The 22,848-nt window shown below is 41.8% G+C and overlaps 1 protein-coding gene across 1 annotated transcript in view; it reads right to left on the bottom strand.

The window, feature by feature from the left end:
• The window catches only part of cntn3b (contactin 3b), a 75,971-nt gene extending 53,657 nt beyond the window's left edge, over nucleotides 1-22,314 (bottom strand). The window contains exons 1-3 of the mRNA XM_061785421.1: nucleotides 22,005-22,314; nucleotides 11,688-11,824; nucleotides 9,732-9,867 (exon numbers count right to left, since the gene is read on the bottom strand). Coding sequence (XP_061641405.1) covers nucleotides 9,732-9,867; nucleotides 11,688-11,742 — 191 coding nt within the window. The 5' untranslated portion in view covers nucleotides 11,743-11,824; nucleotides 22,005-22,314. The remainder of the gene's footprint in view (nucleotides 1-9,731; nucleotides 9,868-11,687; nucleotides 11,825-22,004) is intronic.
• Nucleotides 22,315-22,848: the final 534 nt, after the last annotated feature.

Raw genomic sequence — 22,848 nt, 5'->3', positions numbered from 1 at the left:
AACTGGCTGCCATTTTAGCCACGCCCCAAAAATCAGGAAAAGAGATGGAAAATCAGTGTAACACTATATCTGTACAATTCAGTACAATATAGTTCCCAGTCTTGCTTATCCTTAAACATGCATAATGTATTTTGAAACAAATATATGATTTCACTTTATATGGACTTTAAACATGTCACAGTTTTCGTGCGCTATGGGGAGGACGAAGGAGTTCTGTTCATTAAAAGCACCAAAGAGTGTGATGCCTTGCAAAAACAATGAAAAGAAATGAAAATGCTGGATATTTTAAGAAAAGTATGCTGTTAAATTGAGTGTGACTAAGAGCGCAAATGTGTTCTGATAAAGGTGTATAAAGAAAAGTTTATGTGAAGCAAATGCATTTTATTAATAGATCATCTTTTGAAAAGATACTGATGAACAGTAGACAGATGTTTGAAGCTGCTAGTGTTTCTTGATTCCTAAGAACCACTGGATCCTCCAAAGGCTAGCAGTCATGCATACAGCTGTATTTCGGCAACCCCTAACTAATCTCACAAGGAGAAATATTTGTACTGAGCTCAGCAATACATGAACAATTATTCACACAGTTTTGTTCACTGATAGATGCCATGCTACTTTGAATGGTTTAAATGGATGGTTGGATAGTTGGTGGATGGACAAGTTCTGCGATGTCCGCAAAGATATGACCTCGAATAATGTAAAGTGATATTGTAGGCCCCTTTAGGATGCCTGAAGGTGTCAAAATTACCTCTGCAAAATATGTGGAGTTTAAGACATAATTTCCTCCTATGGTATAAAAAAGAGCTACGCTTCCCACATTAAAATACAATAATTATTAGGCAAAACAACACACCATCAAAAATACTGGAGTCATCCAACCCCTCTCGAGAGGACTGGTACCAGAGCCCAAGCTGTGTGTGGAGGCGAGCCCGACTATATCTAGTCGGAACTTCTCAACCTCACACATCAGCTCGGGCTCCTTCCCTGCCAGAAAGGGGAAATTCCACGTCCCTAGAGCCAGCTTCTGTAGCTGGGGATCGGATCGCCAAGGTCCCTGGCTTCGGCCACCGCCCAGCTCACACTGCACCCGACCCCTATGGCCCCTCCCACAGGTGGTGAGCTCATGGGTAGGGGGACCCACGTTACCCTTTCGGGCTGTGCCCGGCCAGGCCCCATGGTGGCAGGCCCGGCCACTAGGCACTCGCCTTCGAGCCCCACCTCCAGGCCTGGCTCCAGAGGGGGGCCCCTGTGACCCAGGCAAGGGAAAAAGTCTTCCTGAATTGTTTGTCATTATAGGGGTTTTTGGAGCTGTGCTTTGTCTGGTCCCTCACCTAGGACCCCCTGACAGGGGGTATAAAGCCACAGACAACTTAGCTCCTAGGATCATTGGGACACACAAACCCCTCCACCACGATAAGGTGACAGCCTCAAGGAATCAGCACCTCCAAATGTGAGACCTTGGTCCTCAGTCGGAAAAGTGTGGCGTGCCCTCTCAGATGAGATTCTGCCCCAAGTGGAGGAGTTCAGGTATCTTGGGGTCTTGTTCACGAGTGAGGGAAGAATGGAACGGGAGAGCGACAGGCGGATCGGTGCAGAGTCTGCAGTGATGCGGACTTTGAATCGGTCCCTTGTGGTAAAGAAGGAGCTAAGCCGAAAGGCGAAGCTCTTGATTTACCGGTCGATCTACGTTCCTGCCCTCACCTATGGTCACGAGCTGTGGGTCGAAAGAACAAGATCCCTTGGAAATAGGGTGAGAAGCTCATTCATCCGCGAGGATCTCAGCGTAGAGCCACTGCTCCTCCACATCGAGAGGAGCCAGATGAGGTGGCTGGGGCATCTGATTCAGATGCCTCCCGGACATCTCCCTGGTGAGGTGTTCTGGGCACGTCCCACCGGGAGGAGACCCCGGGGACGACCCAGGACACGCTGGAGAGACTAATTCTCTCGGCTTGCCTGGGAACGCCTCGGGATCCCCTCGGAAGAGCTGGTTGAAGTGGCTGGGGAGAGGAAAGTCTGGGCATTCCTGCTAGAGCTACTGCCCCCGCGACCCGACCTCGGATAAGCGGTAGAAAATGGATGGAAGGATGGATGGATACTGGAGTCATCATTGGTAGTTTTGATTTTAAAAAAAAAATAATAATAATAAAACTTCAGATTATTTCAGAACCTATTATGATTGTATACTGGTCATGGCCAAGACCATGTATCATTGCTAAAATTCATTATTTGGTTCAAAGCAATTTGTTGTTTGAGTTTATTTGATAGTGGCATAAATTGCAAAGAATTTAAACTTTTTTTCATATCATCAGGACAAAAAAAGTCCTCTCCTTGCCTTAGGGGGAAAAGTCAAGGACCCCCCCCAAAAAACACAAATAAAAATACTCATTCCTCAAAGATAAATTAATGAGAGAAATATTGTGTCCTTTAAGGAATTGCCGAACATGGCCAATTGTTATTACGTTTGCTTACTCAAATACTAATATTACATTTTTAAATGCGGTTTTACTCTGCAGCACATATTTTTTTCGCAAAATTGACTGCTGACTTCATTTAGACCATGTTGACATTTGAGTTTCAATAAAATAACTTTTATGTAGGTATGAGGCGCAAAAATAGCAATGCAGCCCTATGGGGGTCATAAGCCAGTGCGAACTGTAGGCCCGGATAAATGTAGAGAGTTGCGTCAGGAAGGGCACATCTGGCTTAAAACTTTGCCAAACAAATATGAGCATTCATCCAAAGAATTCCAATTAACAACGTCCGCCACCGCCGCCGTTGGAAATTCAGCTACTGTGGGTTGAAGTCGAAGAAGAAGAGGAGGTGGAAAGCGGGTTCTTCAGCAGAAAGAGAAGAGGAAAGCACAGAGCCTAGAACTGAATGTGGAGACTTTGAATGTTGGGACTATGACAGGAAAATCTCACGAGTTGGTTGACATGATGATTAGGAGAAAGGTTGATATATTGTGTGTCAGGAGACCAAGTGGAAAGGCAGTAATTCTAGAAGTTTAGGGGTAGGGTTTAAATTATTTTACCATGGTGTAGATGGGAAGAGAAATGGAGTCGGCGTTATTTTAAGAGTTGGCTAAGAATGTCTTGGAGGTGAAAAGAGTATCAGATCAAGTGATGAGGCTGAAACTTGAACTTGAGGGTGTTATGTATAATGTGATCATTGGGTATGCCCCACAGGTAGGATGTGACCTAGAGGTGAAAGAGAAATTCTGGAAGGAGCTAGACGAAGCAGTTCTGAGCATCCCAGACAGAGAGAGAACCGTGATTGGTGCAGATTGTAATGGGCATGTTGGTGAAGGAAAAAGGGGTGATGAAGAAGTGATGGGTAAGTACGGCATCCAGGAAAGGAACTTGGAGCGACAGATGGTGGTAGATTTTGCAAAAAGGATGCTAATGGCTGTAGTGAACACTTTTTTCCAGAAGAGGCAGAATCATAGGGTGACCTACAAGAGCGGAGGTAGAAGCACACAGGTGAATTTCATCTTGTGCAGACGATGTAATCTGAAGGAGGTTAGCGACTGTAAGGTTGTGGTAGGGGAGAGTGTGGCTAGACAGCATACGATGGTGGTGTGTAAGATGACTCTGGTGGTGGGGAGGAAAATTAGGAAGACAAAGGCAGAGCAGAGAACCATGTGGTGGAAGCTGAGACAGGACGAGTGTTGTGCAGCTTTTCGGGAGGAGGTGAGACAGGCTCTCGGTGGACGGGAGGAGCTTCCAGAAGACTGGACCACTGCAGCCAAGGTGATCAGAGAGGCAGGCAGGAGAGTACTTGGTGTATCTTCTGGCAGGAAAGGAGAGAAGGAGACTTGGTGGTGGAACCTCACAGTACAGGAAATCATACACGGCAAAAGGTTAGCTAAGAAGAAGTGTGACACTGAGCGGACCGAGGGGGGGCGAAAGAAATACATTGAGATGCAACATAGGGCAAAGGTAGAGGTGGCAAAGGCCAAACAAGAGGCATATGATGACATGTATGCCAGGCTGGACTCTAAAGAAGGAGAAAAGGATCTATACAGGTTGGCCAGACAAAGAGATGGGAAGGATGTGCAGCAGGTTAGGGTGATTAAGGATAGAGATGGAAGTATGTTGACTGGTGTCAGTAGTGTGCTAGATAGATGGAAAGAGTACTTTGAGGAGTTGATGAATGAGGAAAATGAGAGAGAAGGGAGAGTAGAAGAGGCAAGTGTGGCGGACTCGGAAGTGGCAATGATTATTAAGGAGAAAGAGGATGAAAAATGGAAAGGCAGTTGGTCCTGATTACATTCATGTGGAGGTATGGAAGCATCTAGGAGAGGTGGCTGTCGTGTTTTGACCAGCTTGTTCAATAGAATTCTAGCGAGTGAGAAGATGCCTGAGGAATGGAGGAAAAGTGTGCTGGTGCCCATTTTTAAGAGCAAGGGTCTTGTGCAGAGCTGTGGGAACTATAGAGGAATAAAGTTAATGAGCCACACAATAAAGTTATGGGAAAGGGTAGTGGAGGCTAGACTCAGGACAGAAGTGAGTATTTGCGAGCAACGGTATGGTTTCATGCCTAGAAAGAGTACCACAGATGCATTATTTGCCTTGAGGATGTTGATGGAAAAGTACAGAGAAGGTCAGAAGGAGCCACATTGTCTCTTTGTAGATCTAGAGAAATGACATAGTACCCAGAGAGGAAATGTGGTACTGCATGCGGAAGTCTGGAGTGGAAGGGAAGTATGTTAGAATAATACAGGACATGTACGAGGGCAGCAGAACAGTGGTGAGGTGTGCGTTAGGTGTGACAGACGAATTTAAGGTGGAGGTGGGACTGCATCAGGGATCAGCCCTGAGCCCCTACCTGTTTGCAGTGATGATGGATAGGCTGACAGATGAGGTTAGACTGGAATCCCCGTGAACCATGATGTTTGCAGATGACATTGTGATCTGCAGTGAAAGCAGGGAGCAGGTGGAGGAACAGTTAGAAAGATGGAGGATTGCACTGGAAAGCAGAGGAATGAAGATTAGCCGAAGTAAAACAGAATATATGTGCATGAATGAGAGGGATTGTGGGGGAAGAGTGAGGCTACAGGGAGAAGAGATAGCAAGGGTGGAGGACTTTAAATACTTGGGGTCAACCGTCCAGAGCAATGGTGAGTGTGGTCAGGAAGTGAAGAAAGGGGTCCAAGCAGGTTGGAACGGGTGGAGGAAGGTGTCAGGTGTGTTGTGTGACAGAAGTTGTGTGTTGCTTCTTAAACAGGTAACCTATAATTCCATTACAACAAGCTGGCAATTTTTTGACTTGAGTTCGTTGTCACATTTCTGTGGGGCCAATTATGTATTATTCATGCACTCACTGTAGTTGTCTCGCCATGCTCCACTATTTGCATATACTGGCCACTCATGCCAGAGTAGCATCTGCTCCATTTGCACACTGATTGAGGAGTATCTGTAACACAACCATTGTCCCAGATTATCGCACTACTCGTCACTTTAAACCGCATACGCTCCTTGAAGTCTCAGCGCCCTTTGCACAATGGTCATTGCACCGGACTATTGCAATATTAGTCATTCGAACTGCTCTAAGTGCTCTAACTGCTCTTGACTGTCTGTTGTACTAGAGCGGCTCCAACTACCGGAGACAAATTCCTTGTGTGTTTTGGACATACTTGGCAAATAAAGATGATTCTGATTCTGATTCTGATTCTGAAGAGTCACTGCTTGGATGAAGGAGAACGTTTATAAAACAGTGGTGAGGCCAGCCATGATGTACGGATTAGAGACAGTGGCACTGAAGAGACAACAGGAAGCAGAGCTGGAGGTGGTGGAGATGAAGATGTTGAGGTTTGCTCTCGTAGTGACCAGGTTGGGTAAAATTAGAAATGAGCTCATCAGAGGGACAGCCAAGGTTAGATGTTTTGGAGACAAAGTTAGAGAGAGCAGACTTGGTGATTTGGACACATCCAGAGGAGAAATAGTGAGTATATTGGTAGAAGGATGATGAGGAGGGAGCTTCCAGGTAAGAGAGCTAGAGGAAGACCAAAGAGAAGGTTGGTTGGTGGATGTCGTGAGGAAAGACATGAGGGCAGTTGGTGTTCGAGAGGAGGATGCAGGAGATAGGCTTACATGGAAAAGGATGACATGCTGTGGCGACCCCTAAAGGGACAAGCCAAAATGAAAAGAAGAAGAAGAGGTGGAAAAATAGCAAAATAATCTAATTTGGTGGCAAAGACTGGAGTTTGCCAAACATGAGGTGTGTCAGAAAGGTTCCAGGACTGGCATCACAAATTGTCCCCTATGAAGTTATCCCCATGGAGTCTAACTCCCTTTTCCAGCCTTCTCTACCACACCTTGATGCACTCCTGGAAGGAGGACTCTTCTTCCAGCTCCTTCATCATGTCTACGTTTTCAAAACGGGTCCCACTGATCACCCGCTTGAGCTTGGAAAAGAGGGGTGAAAAAATCACACTGAGCCAGGATGGATGAGAAGGGTGGCTGCTCCAGCACAGCAATGTTTTTCCCACCAGGAACTGTTGGATGCTCTGGGAATTGTTAGCAGGCGAGTTGTCATGGTGAAGCAGCCACAAGTTATCCTGCCAGAACTCTCACCAATTATCGTGCACTGACCGACGCAAATGCCACAAAATGTCTTTGTAGACGTGCTGGTTGATTGTCTGGCCCTGTGGAAAGAACTCGCTGTGGATGATGCCCCTCACTTTGAAGAACGTGATCAACATGACTTTGGACTTGGACTGTCTTGCTTTCTTTGGCCACGGAGACGTCAGATTCTGGCGTTTGGTTTTCGGGTCAAAATTGAAGATCCATAACTCATTACCAGTGATAACTCTCCCAAGCAAGTCAGCTTCAGTTTCAAGACACTCTAGGATATCATGACACACTTGAATGCGTTGATCCGTCTGGTCATTGTTCAGCTGTTTCGGCACTGTAGCGGACATGTGCCCCGCAAACTGAAGTGACACAGTAACTCCCCACATTGATAAACACACCTTGATAAAATGCATTCTTGCAAGCGGCCCTGCTGTGAGACTGCCTTGAAGGAGACACTTTGGACCCTAAAGTAATTAGCAGGTCCCCTCAAAATCTTGGTTTACAGTCATCAAAGAGTCCTTTCTTCGTTTGAACTCACAACAAGCCAAAAGGGACCGATTGACGATGGGATGCCAATCCAGCAACAAACTATTTGCTTAATATCCAAATGTGCGTGCAAAGCGCCACCCGCAGGGGTAGAGAGGAACTGTAAAATCGACCGGGCGGACTCTCATTTGATTTTTAACCAAGAAAAAATGTCTGTTTTGATATTTCACGAACTCTGAAGAATTATTCCAAATGTATGCCTTGATGTCTGTGTCAGTGTGTCAACCTTAAGCCTTTTCAACTTTTTCTGAGCAACCGTGAGATTTTGAGAATTGTTTGTCTTGATTTGACTCCAAGCAACATGAAATGTGATTTGAGCCATAACCAATTGATTTGTCAAAACTAAAGTATAAATGTTCTATGTGCTTAACCTGTGAGTAAACAGAGTACCCAGTTAAAATTATTTTATATTAATATATGATTTTAAACCCATTTGATCAAATTAGTAGACAAGATTCAGGCTAATGGGTGTGGTCTTCTGCAAGTCGGCAATTCCTCTTGCCCACGCCCTCTAGAGTATTTAACTCTTAACTCACACATTCTGGTGGCACGGTGGCCGACTGGTTAGAGCGTCAGCCTCACAGTTCTGAGGACCCGGGTTCAATCCCCGGCCCCGCCTGTGTGGAGTTTGCATATTCTCCCTGTGCCTGCGTGGGTTTTCTCCGGGCACTCCGGTTTCCTCCCACATCCCAAAAACATGCATGCTAGGTTGATTGACAACTGTAAATGTAAATTGATCACTGGCGTGGTTGCTTGTGACATAACTCCAATCGGCATAGCTCAAATATATATTCTGTTGCTTCCAATGGTAATTTCATGAACTTGAGTAACTAGAAATGCCTTTTTGCTGTGCTCTACATATTTCTTTCAACTAATTATTTTAACAGTGTATGCAGTTTGTTCATTCTCTGCTCCTAAATTGTTTTTTACAGTATATGTTTTGTGTCACATTCTCTAATTTAACTTTGGAATTAATTAAAAATGATTAATATGGCGGCACGGTTAGAGCGTCTGCCTCACAGTTCTGGGGACCCGGGTTCAGTCCCTGGCCCCGCCTGTGTGGAGTTTGCATGTTCTCCCCGTGCCTGCGTGGGTTTTCTCCGGGCACTCCAGTTTCCTCCCACATCCCAAAAACATGCATGCTAGGTTGATTGACAACTCCAAATTGCCCATAGGTGTGCATGTGAGTGCGGGTGGTTGTTTGTTTGTATGTGCCCAGCGATTGGCTGGCAACCAGTTCAGGGTGTACCCCGCCTCCTGCCCGATGATAGCTGGGATAGGCTCCAGCACGCCCGCGACCCTAGTGAGGAGAAGCGGCTCAGAAAATGGATGGATGGATGGATGATTAACATGATTATTATATGTTGCCAGCGTATCTGCTTAGCAAGCATTCTGAAAATAAGATAAAGATTAGGAAATTTATTAAAGTTGTCAGGCCATCGCTTGACTATAAAGCTCTGCGCATTGGCTGATATGCGTCAAACAGATGTCCTTTTGTAGGGAAATAGGGGCCTGGTTTATGCAGCTTGCACATCAGGGGCATGAGCTTGTTATTAAAATGAATTTTGATTCATTAACATACACACGATGGTGCAAAGAAAATTGGCCAGTATGCACGTGTCATGAATCACTTATACATATACGTTCAACTTGTACGCAGAGTCTGCTGTGGCCACAAATGTGCTCCAAAGCTGCCCGGCGTTCACCTTCCATCCGTAGAAAGACTTGACATAACTTAAATATGATATAAAGGTACCATTTAAAATTTAATCAGATTGAGGTGAAAAGACACAATAAAATGAGTAGTTACTCCTTCATCTGCTAAATCTGTAACATGACACGTTGTATAAAAAAAAACCCTTATGTTTTATTTTTTATTTTATTTTTTTACATTTTATTTTCACACAGTAGTGTTTACAATAGTTGATCGGACATTTACTCATTAACATCATTTCACTGGTCAGTTTTATTAACATAAAGATCCCCAAAAACAAAAACAATAAATTGAGAGGTGTCATGTAGCTCAAATTGCCTAATAAATCTTATGACGTCGTCTTCGTAGCTGCTCCCGAGTTTTTTTCAGCACATTCCTCCGATATGTTTGTGTTTGAAGTAATGTCACTCACAAGGTTACTGCACCCGCTCTCCTGCTAGCTGTGCATCTACATGGTGCTGACCAAGCACCGAAACACAATCTACCACAACACCGCCACCAGATGTCTTTTTCGGCAGAATCCCAATGCAGCAAATAGTCATGGAGATAATAGTGAACGTTCTGCAAAGTAGCCTAATACGCTCTTTTCTCCTAAACATACATCTTGACTGTCCAAACCACATTAGTCATGATGTCACTTTTTGGCAAATTAATCAGCCACTGTCGGAGTCCCTTCACTCACAGCATGGACAATGCATCAAAATTTCATTCATAAAAAAATCTGATTTTGCCAAAACGACCTTTAAGGCTATTTTACCTGTACCATTATGCACACTGCATCTGTAGCCTTGTGGAACAGTAATAAATATACAAAAGCAATAAAGAGGAATTGTATGTGTGCAGCTGTGGAGCACAGACCGCATTGAGGGGAATGTAAATTTGATGAATTAATTTACCTGTACTGTGGAGTAGGGCTCCCTTCTGCATCGCACATAATGGTGGCCTGCTGGTTGGGGGAGTTGATCGGCAAAATGAGGTCAATTGGCTCCATCCTGAATCTCGGCCCTTGAAATACGACATCGTCTGTAAACGCTGCGTATAAGTGACAAAACCAAAAGATGTGAAAACCAGAAAGAAAAAAAAAGTTAAAATTGTAAATAGCGACAATGACTGACACTGCATATATTTTTTCGGTTTGCTTTTCTTCTTCTTTTTATTTATTTTTACGATTGCTTCTTTGAACAGGGTCAGAAATGCACTAGGACTATTCCAGTGGTGCAGTGTGTGTATTGTTTGCTTATCTTGCAGCGAGGAAAATGCATCCCGCTTATCTTGGGCTTTAACTGCATATGCAGACATATTTGCCTCCACAGTATCACCTTGCTTTAAAACGAAAATGCAAATGATTACAAATGTTGGCAATAAGTCATATACCTCTTACATTACTGTGAAAAAACTACACTCCGTAGAATTTACCTAGTGTGGTATACATTTGTGTAGCACACAGAAACACATGGATAATCACAATAATTCAATAGAAAAGTCTAAGGTTGAGTATTACTGAAGAGGAAGGTCTCCATAACAAATAATTCCTTGTAAGCAATGCACTTTATAAATAAAGCAGAGTTAAACATTTTCAGATAATCTATGTCAGACTCAGCATGCACACAAATAAGGGCTGTGTGGGTGAACACATCTTTCAGAGCTTCAAAGGTAGGGAAGTGGAACAAAATCTGGTATCAAATGTAGGCAGAGCCAACAGGCGGCCATAGTAGAACTAATTGGTGCCCTACTGCTTACACACTGCAGCATGTGGCTTGTAGTTGTACACTTGGTTTAACAAGTTGGATTAGATCAATAACACATATTCCATAATGTGATTGATTGATATTCAGTAGCACCCTCCTAGAGCAAGTGTCAAACTCAAAACCTGGGGGCCACATCTGGCCCGCCATGTCATTTTATGTGGCCCACTAAAGAATATCATGTGCGCTTACTTCATTTGTCTTGCTAAAATCGGGATCAAAATTGCAAATCCAATTTACTTTTAAAACATTGCAATGTTGTAAGCAATTGTAAATATATGATTTGGCAATTTACATTTACATTTATTTATTTATTATATGGTTTCACAGTCATAACAGCCCTCTGAGAGAAAGCGTGACTACAATGTGGCCCGCATAAAAAAATGACATCTCTTCAGTCTAAAGGAGCATCATACCTTCTACAAAAAATAATAATAATTAAAAAAAAAGTTTGATACATCTATACATAACCAAACAAAGTGACCTTTTAACATAACGAGCATCATCAGCTGTGGTGATTTGATTTTCAAGACTTCTGAAGTATTCAAGCACACCAACTCACAAGACATTGTAAATAATGCTACATTTGCAAGTCATTTAAATAGAGTTTGTTATTTTGTGCTTGTCTCTCTACAGTCGTCCCAAGTGGCCACAAGGGCATAGAGAGAAACCGTGTTGAATAGAGCTTAAATGACAGGCTAGATTCACTGCATGGCTCCTCATAATGATCTGGACAGTCCATGAACAGGAATGGGATTGGACTACCAATTGTCCCTGACAGTTTGCTGCTTATGTGGGCTATAGGACAGTGCTCTGGGGAAGGTGAAGGACATCATGCTGTACATACACTGTATGTCTATCAGTGTAGCCTCACTGGAGATGTCTTAGGGTTTTTTACAGATGCACTAATTAGGGTTTTCAAATTATCCGGAACTTTATATTCCATGCATACATTTTCAATAAAACTTTTAATTGTAAAATGTACTCCAGAGGCATACATATTATAAGAATGAACACAAATAAAGTGTTATGTTGTTGTTATGAGGTATGGACAATTATGGCAACAAGGGCAATGTCTCTCAGCACTAAGGCGTTCAAATCACTTACCTGCAAGGCATCCCGTGATTGATAGCAGAACAATTTGTTTCCATGGCAACATCATCTTTATTTGCAGAGGGCTAATGGGAATTTCATCCAATTACTTGTGAATGGAATCCTCTCCTTGTGAAGACAAGAATTCTAATCTGAAGGGAAGCAATTATAGATGTGATTAAAATATGACATTTTGATAGAAATACATAGAGCAAGCATAAATAAAGTGATTATAGTACTCCAAAACTAGTTGTTATTATTTTTCAGTCAAAATATGGGAAGCGAGTCTAAAGGAAGCCGGAAGCGATATTGGGAAAAACAGCTGAAAATATCTGGGATGCAACCCTTCAGTGCAATTTTCAGGTGGCACTGAAGAAGAAACAGCTGCTTAATGGGTGTGTTTTCTTCTACTATGCTTGTTTCTCATCCTGCCTAACAAGCTCATATCTGTGGCTTAAAAGAAGAAGTGTGGCAGGGAATGAATGACCTCAAAAGATACTTACTCGCTCCCTATTTGACTATTAATAGGACCTGGCAGACTGTGTATACCAGAACTCTGCGAAATGCCACTTCACAATTGAACAAAGAGTTTGGTGTTCAAGGCAGTGCAAGCAAAGTCCATTTATGTCCATATACAATTATATTTCCTATGAACACGCAATGCCAAGAATGATAAATATGGAACATGAAATGTATCAGTTTTGTCAATATTCTAAAAATACACATTTGTCAACATTAAAGGGACTTAAAATCAATTTCAAAAGAGTCATCTATTCAGTCTGTAAAAATGAATAGCTTCAATGGCTCTAGAGCAGGGGCGTCACACTAATTCTTGTCACAGGCCACATTATAGTTTCGGTTTGGCTCCGAGGGCCGTTATGAAACCATATAAATGTTTCATCGCCTGATCATAGTATTAAATATAGACAACAAATTGATGAAAAACTAGTTTTGAAATTAGATGTCAAGAATAGTAGTTTGTTCAGCTATTGTTCAAGTTACTGTAAAGAGGGTTTTGATTACAAAAAATACTTAAAATATGTCGATCTAATTATTTTTTATGTTAGACAATAGAAATTTTGGTACGGATTTTAGCAAGTATCATGGAAGTTGACGCACATGATTTGCTTTTGCGGGCCACATAAAATGATGTGGCGGGCCGGATCTGGCCCCCGGGCCTTGAATTTGACACCTGTGCTTTAGCGTGACATGTTTCATGAATTGTCAGTAAAGAAAATTATAACCAGTATTCATGACATGAAAGTACAGAGAAAAACATTCCTCTTTGTTTGTTAAACAATACTAAACAATACTGTATTTTCACTGATATGAAGAGTTAATATTTACAAAAAATGCTCAAGTAGCTTCAGATGAATGGAATGGAATCCCACCAGAAAAGAAAGTCAAAATGCAGTCAAAAACCCAAACACAAAAATTATGCTGGTCATGAAATAGAATCACCATTGGACGGTGGAATTATTGGATTTATTGACTGTTGATATCATTTAAGGATTTCCATGTTGTGTATTACTAAAACACTGGTGGCTGTAGAAAGAGCTCATCGATCTAGAAACTGAATTGCATTTAGCTGTGAGCTATTAAAATATACATTCGTCTTTGGGCAGGATATCATCATAGAGCAACATATTCTCACGGTTTAACCCATTAATCACAGTGACTTTGCTTAATTTTGAAATGTATTTTAAATGCTAAATCTGGTATATTATAGATTCGGGAAGATTAGACATTGGCTGAGCAAGAAACAGACTGTGGAATTAAGCCTCAAAGGATCAGTGTGCAGCCCCTTGCAAGGAGGAAAAGTACAAAGAAAACAGAGAGAGCATTTTAGGATAGGTTTGTATTCTCGTCTTATTTTATTGTTATATTATTGATAGATATCATGGACAGAAAATACACACAAATAACGTCATCAAAGAAGATAAACATGGGCATACAGTAAATGTGGTTACTGCAGATAAGTGATACAGAATGCATAAAAAGTTGAATGACAGAGTGCTAGGATCAGTTGATGCCATACTCGCTTTATAGGTTATGTTTACACTATGTTTCCGGTGGCCACGGCAGCCCCGTTTGGCCGTAATATAGTGCAGCGTGGGATTTTGTCTTTTTTTTTCTCCCACAAATCTTGCTAAGATTTCTCACAATCTACTACGGCATCCATGACGAGCTGTTGAGGAGGTGGGGAGATAGTGGCTACTAAGCTCCAGAGGCTCAAAGGTGCAAGGCCATTCGGCCCCCAGTTTACCACGGATGCCAGTACGTTCCCTCACAGCCCGTCACATTCTGATGGGGTCCCTCAGGTTTCTCACATTCCGTAGAGGCTTTGTACAGATGCAACATAGAGCACGTTTGTGGCACCGGCAGAGTCGAATGAAGCTCCGGCTCCAGAGTCAGCATCTGCGTGAGGGGTGTGATGCACATACTATCACTCAATAAAATGTTTGATAAGATTGGTTTCCTGACAGCAACTAATTCACTTTTCCAGCTTTTGTTATTCACAACACTGCAGATTACACTTACACACAAGCTCTCCTCTCTCCCTCTCTCATACACACACATTCAATATTAAGTGTTATAAACAGCAGGGGTGTCATTAAAGCTATTTTAAGGGGGCTTCAGATGTGTCAGCTGGCTTCAATTATCCCTCAAGATCCCTAACTAATTTGGTGTTTTTGATTTTAAAATAAATACCTTGCACGGACCAGCACTTTGATCGACTTAAAATAACGTGTCCTCCTGCTCTTTGACGCGCGCAACTAAGTACAATGGCAGGGGTGAGACGTGTACATCTCATGAAACCTCATGGCCATATATCCATCCATCCATCGCTTATCCTTACTAGATTTAGAGTCTTCAATTAACCTACCATGTAGGTTTTTGGGATGTGAGAGGAAACCAGTGTACCTGGAGAAAACCCACACAGGCACAGGGAGAACATGAAAACTCCACACAGGCGAGGCCGAATTTGAACCCCGGCTCTCAGAGCTGTGAGGCAGATGTGCTAACCAGTCATTCACTGTGGTTCCCTCTTCAGGATTTATCTGGAAATATTTAAGAAGCTGCGGGCGATGATAAAACCATTCATTGACAGTGCCTATACAAACCCTGCCTATCCAATTCAGCAGAAGAAATGTATTTATTTTTAAAGACCCCCAAAACAGAGCAAATAAATACATAAATATATCCATCCATCCATCCATTTTCTGAGCCGCTTCTCCTCACTTGGGTCGCGGGCGTGCTGGAGCCTATCCCAGCTGTCATCGGGCAGGAGGCGGGGTACACCCTGAACTGGTTGCCAGCCAATCGCAGGGCACATAGGAACAAACAACCATTCGCTCTCACAGTCATGCCTACGGTCAATTTAGAGTCTCCAATTAATGCATGTTTTTGGGATGTGGGAGGAAACCGGAGTGCCCGGAGAAAACCCACGCAGGCACGGGGAGAACATGCAAACTCCACACTCCGGATTGAACCCGGGTCCTCAGAACTGTGAGGCTGACTGTCTAACCAGTCGGCCACCGTGCCACCCATAAATATATCATTTTTGTAAATTTGATGTGCATTGAGGCGGATGTGCTAACCAGTTGGCCACCGTGCCACCCATAGCCACTTAGCAAATTCATGCTACTTACTGAGTCCTCACAAAACACTTTTACATTCCAGTTTGCAATGCCAAAAAGAAGCTCCTGTCAACATCCAAGACCCCCAGTAAAAATTTAAGGACACACATCCAGATGTGTTCCGAAGTTAACACAAAAACATTCATTTTTCTATCAGCTTAATCAACTTTTCAATTTTGATTTTCGCAGTTACCGATATATATATATATATCCCCGGCCCCGCCTGTGTGGAGTTTGCATGTTCTCCCCATGCCTGCGTGGGTTTTCTCCAGGCACTCCTGTTTCCTCCCACATCCCAAAAACATGCATGGTAGGTTAATTGACAACTCTAAATTGCCCTTAAGTGTGAATGTGTGCGCGAATGGTTGTTTGTTTATGTGTGCCCTGCGATTTGCTGGCGACCGGTTCAGGGTGCACTCCGCCTCTCGCCCGAAGATTGCTGCGAGTGAGTGAGGATAAAGCGGTACAGAAAATGGATGGATGGATGGATGGTTATATCCTGCATTTTGGGGGGCTTAGCCCCCCCTGTCCATAAAACCTGGTGATGCCCCTGACAAATAGGCATTACAAATGAAACACATCTCTAGGTTAACTTTAGAGGAGTTGTAAGTGTGAAATGCCAGAGAATACTCTGCGTATGCTTCCTGTCCCACTGCGGGCTGCCTCCTTTTTGATATGCCCTATTACGAACTGTCAGGTTTAGTTGCGTTCACCCTGTTTTACTACGGCCGACTAGGCTTCTCATATGCACCGTGACTGCTGGGGCAATTTGTTTGACAAGTAAACAATCTCGATGGGAATCCACGGCAATCACGGCCTATCAGGTTTGCCCATCCTGTCTCCTTGCATTGTCTCACGACTATCCCGTTTTGTCCACAATGTTAAATGTAGCGTAAACGTAGCCTTACAAACTAGAAAGTAATGTCTGTGCACTTTTGCTATGATTACAAAATCTGTTATTTTACACCTATGTTTTAACATATGCATTAGTATTTCTATATTTGTGTGCATTAGTTTTAGTAAAACATGTTTTTGTATACATCTGAAGTTTGTCCCTTCAATAATGCTGTGACTCTCCCCCCAAGTGTAATCTGTTGCGACATGCATTTGTTTGTCACATTCTGAAGAGCGATACAGTAAATGTAGGCATGTAATTGTTTCCCACGTCCTCATTAATATTGATCATACAAAAAAATAAGTATATAACACTCGCCTGTCCATGTGTGTTGTTCAATGGGTTATAATTTTCCATAACATCAGTGCTAATCTCATTGGCATGTCCAACCAGGACCCTGCGATGTGACTATTGCGCACACGTACATTGCAATTATGATGCTCAAGTGATATATTGTGCAGCCCTAGTATAAACTAAGTGTCAGGTAGTGAGTACAAAGTGCGTTGTACGATTGTGAGAAAAGGTGACATGGTTCTTGGAGTGAATGGTGAAAGTCTTAAGAAAGCCACACTTGAGCCATGCAGTGAGTCAGCGTCGCTCACGGCATGTTTCTTAGTTGTATATCGCTAAATCTGTGAATACAAATATAATTATTTATTCATAAAAGCAAAAAAAAATTAGCGTTAATGTTACTGGTCTGCATGACATTTCTTAACTAATTTGCTCTGCTTTTTGGTCAGATAAGAGCATCTACTCTTTCTTTAATTATTTAGCTAACATTGTGCAGCAGGCATACTATGTGATAAATGTTGCCCACGCGATATCCATTGCAGGCCGGTCATCCTGAATGGGGGATCCCCCCATCTGTGGTCCCTTCTCAAGGTTTCTTCTTTTCTCCCTAAATGGGATTTGAGTTTTTCCTTGTCCGACTGGGGGCGTTTAGATCAGGGGATGTCATCGATCTTTGTCAACTGTGAGACTGTGAAGCCCTTTGAGACTCTTTTGTGATTAAGGGGCTCTACAAATAAAGTTCACTTGACTTTTGGTTGGTTTGGTGCTTACATGGTCACAGAACATTCTGTGGGTGCTCTAAAACGGTAAGCATATGAGGAACTCTGCTTTGAAAACAGCTGCCAGTGAATAAGTTAATTGTCCCTCGACGTGTAGCTGAGTGTGAAGGTCCGTTGTCAATATGTGCCCTGTGGTTGACAAACAGTCAGTCCAAGATGTACCCTGTCTCGCACCCAAAATAAACTGGAATGGACCTATGGGAAACATTAAATAAATAAATAAATAATTGATAGAACCACCTTTCATAGTCCATGTTCAAAATTATGATAGGTGTGCGCTCCACTACTTTACATCTTTCATGTGACTTATCCGGCCAGAAAATACAAGTTCAATAAAAATGAATTCCCAAAATGTGGCCGGGACATGAAGAATTTGAGTTAACTGAACTGTGAATTCTTGCTATTCCCTAGGGATAATGACCAAGCCCTGAAAATCTGGGAGTAAGTGTTTGTATTTGAATTTGAATTGAATTTGTGAAAGCCAAACCTTGACTATGCCAGGGTTCACTCTTTTGCCCCCCACTCAAAAAAAATTGAATGGAGACTGAATATATATATGTATATATATATATATATATCGTAGATATATGTATGTACATAAACTTTTCAATAACTTCAAAGAATGTATTATTTACATATATTGACTTTTTAAAATGTATTTATCTACAATACATACCAGATCAACCAGATCCCACCCACCAAGCAATGACCTAAATAGCATTTTTCTCCTGTGGATATGGAGGGGACCTTGACGACTGTAATTGTAGTAGCTGTAACACAGAAGGGGCTTTGCTCAAGCTCTGACCTACATCACAGTAAGTGGAAACTGATATGCCTCTCAGGATTAAGAAACCAACCCAACCTCTCATCCTTACAACATAACCCGGTTGTGGTGATTAACCCTGAGCTATGTTTGGAATTTTCCAATTGGACATAAAATACCATCAGTCACATATTTTTACCAAATTGTAAATGTAGGATTGTGGCTGTGCCCTGACATGAGAAGAGCTGACATCATCATGTAAAGGAGTGAGGAAACATTGGGATGCTGAGCAGGCACATACGGTGCAGTATCATATTAAAAGTTCTATCGTAATTTCATGGCCAATGCCGTTGTAACTCAGCTGTCCTGGAGACCGTTCCTAGTGTGACATAAATGCTGTCACAGCAAGAGTGGATTTCCTGTATTTTGAAATTTTGCTACTCTGAAAGCGCATCGCGTTGAATTACATGGTTCTGGATTCTACAGCCCCCCCCCCCCCCAAAAAAGGTTGAATTTCTCAGTGGCTCAGTATTCGCTGCCACCCGCTGTCTTTGGATTCCAAGTTTAGTATCCTAACCCATCAGTTCAAAAAACCTCAGGTTCCAGTGAGGAAAATCTCCCAGAATAACTTTGGCTGCTAGTTTCTTATTTTCTTGTTTTTAGTGGCACAGTGTCTCTGTTCATTTTAGACATTTTAGAAGAGCTTCACTTGAAAGCCTGTAGAGCTTGCAAAATACAGTGCCGAGAAAATGATCACTTGTCATAAAGAGACCATCAGCATCATGATTCTTGGGGGCTCTTTAAATTCCAACAGTTTACCATTTTAAAGAGGAATGAGGAAGGTCAAACTAAATGTACTTTTTTTTGTAATCAAATATGACGTGCTTACTATCTTATTCTTAGTAGTCTAAAATTAATCAAGCACAACATTCAAACTCAAAAAATCTTTTAGTCCAGGGATGCAAGTAAACAACTAGAAATTGCCATGTTAATAAAAAAATGCTAACATGCTTTACTATCTTGACTTTTTTTTTTTTGTATCGAGATAATAGTAATTATCAATTTTAGCATAAAAAAAAGATTTCAATATTAAAGCATAAGTATGCAATGGTTAACCATTATATTTTGGTATTTAACACTGTTATTTTATACTGCTATATGTTAATGTATATGTTAATATATATATATATATATATATATATATATATATATATATATATATATATATAAATAAAATGACCTCCAAAATTACATTCAATTGCAGAATTGAACACATCGGGCAGTTGGCAACAGATAAAAATGAAAAATACAACCTGCAGTACATGTCTCTAAATCAATTTGAGCTTTGACACAATAATCATGGGTGTGTGGTGTCAGCATTTTTTCTTTTGGCTTTTCAAATATATTGATGAGAGCAAAATGTAATGTTATGCTACACTGACTCAACTTTATTGGAGTCATTGGCTGAAATACATCTCAAAGTAAATGAGATGATTTCTTGATTAGTGGGGCTCTTGTTGATTTGCTACAGTTGACAGACAGGTAGTGAGTGACATCTTTTTTTAGCATAATTGCAAAGGAATTTAATAAGGGTGCTGGAAAAGGATACAGTTTCTATTATAGAGGCAAGTCGCACTACATTCAGATCACATGAAAGAACAAAGTTAATACAGTGCTGAATGGACTGTTATGTGTAAAACACAAATGGTTACATTCATCATATAATTTAATAAATCATTTTCCTATGTTTTATTGTCTTTCAAAGTATGTAGCCATCTCTATTAAATCATTCTGTAAAATAACCTGGAAGACAAGAAAGCATTAGCCACTAAGGAATGCAATACACAGCTGCTTTGCCTGTGAATGAAGATTCACAGTCAATCGTACACTGATGCCTCCTAATTTACTCTGACTGAAGAACTGCACACCAGCCCATTTCACATAATCCAGGGAGGACAGAAAAAAGAACTGAAGTGATTAACAAATAAGGGTCTGGGTTTAATGTCTGCATTTCACAACTTAGGCTGCAGCAGAGAGCTTGATGAAAAGCAAAGCCAACAAGTAATTGTTAGGTATTGATTGTGCTCCACTACTCGTGCCTTCTCATTGGGCCAGCAAATTCTGATTTTTACACCTATTATGCAGCTCAAATATAAAGTTATATTTACTTGCCCCTTACTCCCAACCTAATTTTAAAAGCTAAAATACTAAAAACTGTGGAAAACTGCTTAAATGCACTCTCGAAGTAAAAATGTTCTTGAATGCATTTCCAGCATGGGCTTGCTGGTTAAAAATGTAAATTATTGAGTATATGTTAAGGAAAGCGATATATTGAAGGCCAACATGAAGGAAGACGCTTTAGCTGGGGTTGTGTGAAAATTCAATTAGGTATAATTATTGAGGTAAAAGGCAGAAAAAGAACATATTTTTTATAGATAGATGGCAGGGTGTGCATTTTGATGTGCAAATCACTGATTCTCTCAAAGACAGCAGGATGGCCCATGTGACTCCCTCCTGTGTTGAACGCGGCTGCAACCCTCAGCTGCTGCTTGACATCCAGAATGGGAGTGAGTGCACTTAAAAGAGAGAGAAGCAGTGATCCGTTTCTCAACCCCATCATCAGCCAGGCACATCCCCAGACCTTCATCTTAGATACTGCCACAAAGACGATTGGCGGTCAAGGAAGACGAACAAGAAATGTACAAGGGTGCCTTTTACACTATCTTGGTTTAGCTTTGCGAATCATTTGACAGTTTTACAACAAACTCCGAAAGAACTGGCTGCAGGAGCGCTGTGAGGCATTTGGGGCCCTGTGAAGATGATCCCACTTTGGACCCCACCAATTGCTGTCAATGCTGAAAATTGAAAATACTTTTTTTGTAGACCCCTGACAGTCGGGCCCTTAGAATCAACATCACTTTTCTGCCCCTTACAGCGCCTCTGACTGCCCGCAATGTGTGTTTACCGTTTGTATTCTGTCAAATACTTTTCAACACAAATGACACTATAAAAAGTAACTCCTGCAGTGCCGTGCTGCATTTTGCTAGGCTATGGAATAATTTGCTGCATGGCTTCAAAGACATGTTTCACCTCCCATTAGGCTTCTGCTTGATATTCTCAAATTCTTTGCAACAACAACGAAAAAAAAAATCTAAATAAACATGAATGTCAAGCAGAAGGATTATAATCCCAATTGAATAATGGGATACTGTACTTTGAAGATTCTGGATTTTTCTATTGCTCTCAAGTGGATGTTGGTCGTTTGGGTAAAAAAAAACAATGTTTGCAGACCAGCATGGGTAAATACAATATTTGTTTTTTCTCAAAGAAATAATAACAGAATAATAACTTGCAATGACTGATTAACATCGCAGGAGCTATAATGGTATTATGAATTATTAATAGATGGAAAGATGCTGTACAATGCTTACCTATGATGCATATAAAAGTAGAACTAACAATTGAATCATCCAGTCTCTGCTAAAGCATGGATTCTGTATATCTCAAGTAGGGGAATAAAACACTATTCTGGTTCTAAAAACAAAGAAAGTTGGAGGCTTTCTTTTGGCCCTGCTGCTGTCTGTATGCGTGACTGAGCAGCGTGGTACCATATGGAATTTGTCCTGGATGAAGGAAATGAGCCCCATCCATTGAAATCCCAGTAGGATCATCCAAACCATTTGAGACTCGTCTAGAAACGCAATCATCAGCATCGTCCATGAGTGGCCACTATCCACATGCACACCCTGAATCGATGCCCCTTCCTCCGATTTAAGAACGTTTCATGAAGATTTCCTCATCGGCTCAGCCTTTCGGAATCATTGATTTCCCTCCGCTGATCACAGGTTAAATGACCTGTCATTTATTTCAGTTCAAATTGCATGCCAACTTGGCATATTATTATTGTTAATATTATTTAAATATGTTAATCCATCAAATTAAAGGCGGCGAATTGATACTTACTTCTCTTGTGATGCTATTTTGTCCTCTTTATGATCGTAATTCCAATATCCGCTAGTGTGCTGCAAACATTGTTCGCAGCAGCTCCGTGCGCTCTTTACTTTATCCAGTTCCCTCGAGGTGCGCGTACCACCTCCACAAATCCCCCCCCACGCGGCCGGGGGGGTTGATATAGGCGCAGTTTACCGGGTCGTTCCTCGAGCTCCTCCTCCAGTTCCCACTCCACGAGATGCGGCCAACAAGCAGGGAGGACAGCGGTGCCACTGAGCGGCGATTCTCGATGTGCGCATCCCACAGCGGGCTCTGCTCTCTTTGTGCGCGGCGTAGAAACGTGCGCCCACTGGTGACGCGCGGAAATGCGTTGCTGTGCTGCGGCACCGTAATGCGCCACCAGCACCTGCCGTTCCTCACCCTCGCCCAAGTGAGTGCAAGTCGAAATAAGGATTTGAATATTTGACTACTTCGCCCAGTCAAAAGTGCAACACACACACAAAAAAAAAGTCAATAGATGTATGCGGCATTAGTTTAATCGTTTCTAATACATTAAGGGGAAAAAACACAACGATTCTCAAATGTTTCATGTTCATTTATGTTCATGAACCAATTTATGGATTAGTGGCAAAGAATGTGGTCAGTTACTTGCAGCCAAGTTGTAAGGCAAAAATCAAAAGAACCTAGGGCTTCCCCCCTTCTTTTTCTGGAGTTCTTTTTTTTTTTAAAGAAAGGTACCAAACTCCCTAATTGCTCCCTTATACCTACTCCTTAAATGTGCCATTGGTGTTCAATTCTGAACATAACTTAAATACAAAGGTCAAATACAATGTAAGGTAAATTAAAATGTGTTGAT

Source organism: Phyllopteryx taeniolatus, chromosome 9, assembly GCF_024500385.1.
Source record: "Phyllopteryx taeniolatus isolate TA_2022b chromosome 9, UOR_Ptae_1.2, whole genome shotgun sequence".
Lineage (NCBI taxonomy): Eukaryota > Metazoa > Chordata > Actinopteri > Syngnathiformes > Syngnathidae > Phyllopteryx > Phyllopteryx taeniolatus.
The sequence above is the reverse complement of the archived record's forward strand: the minus strand, read 5'-3'. Positions and strand labels throughout refer to the sequence as shown.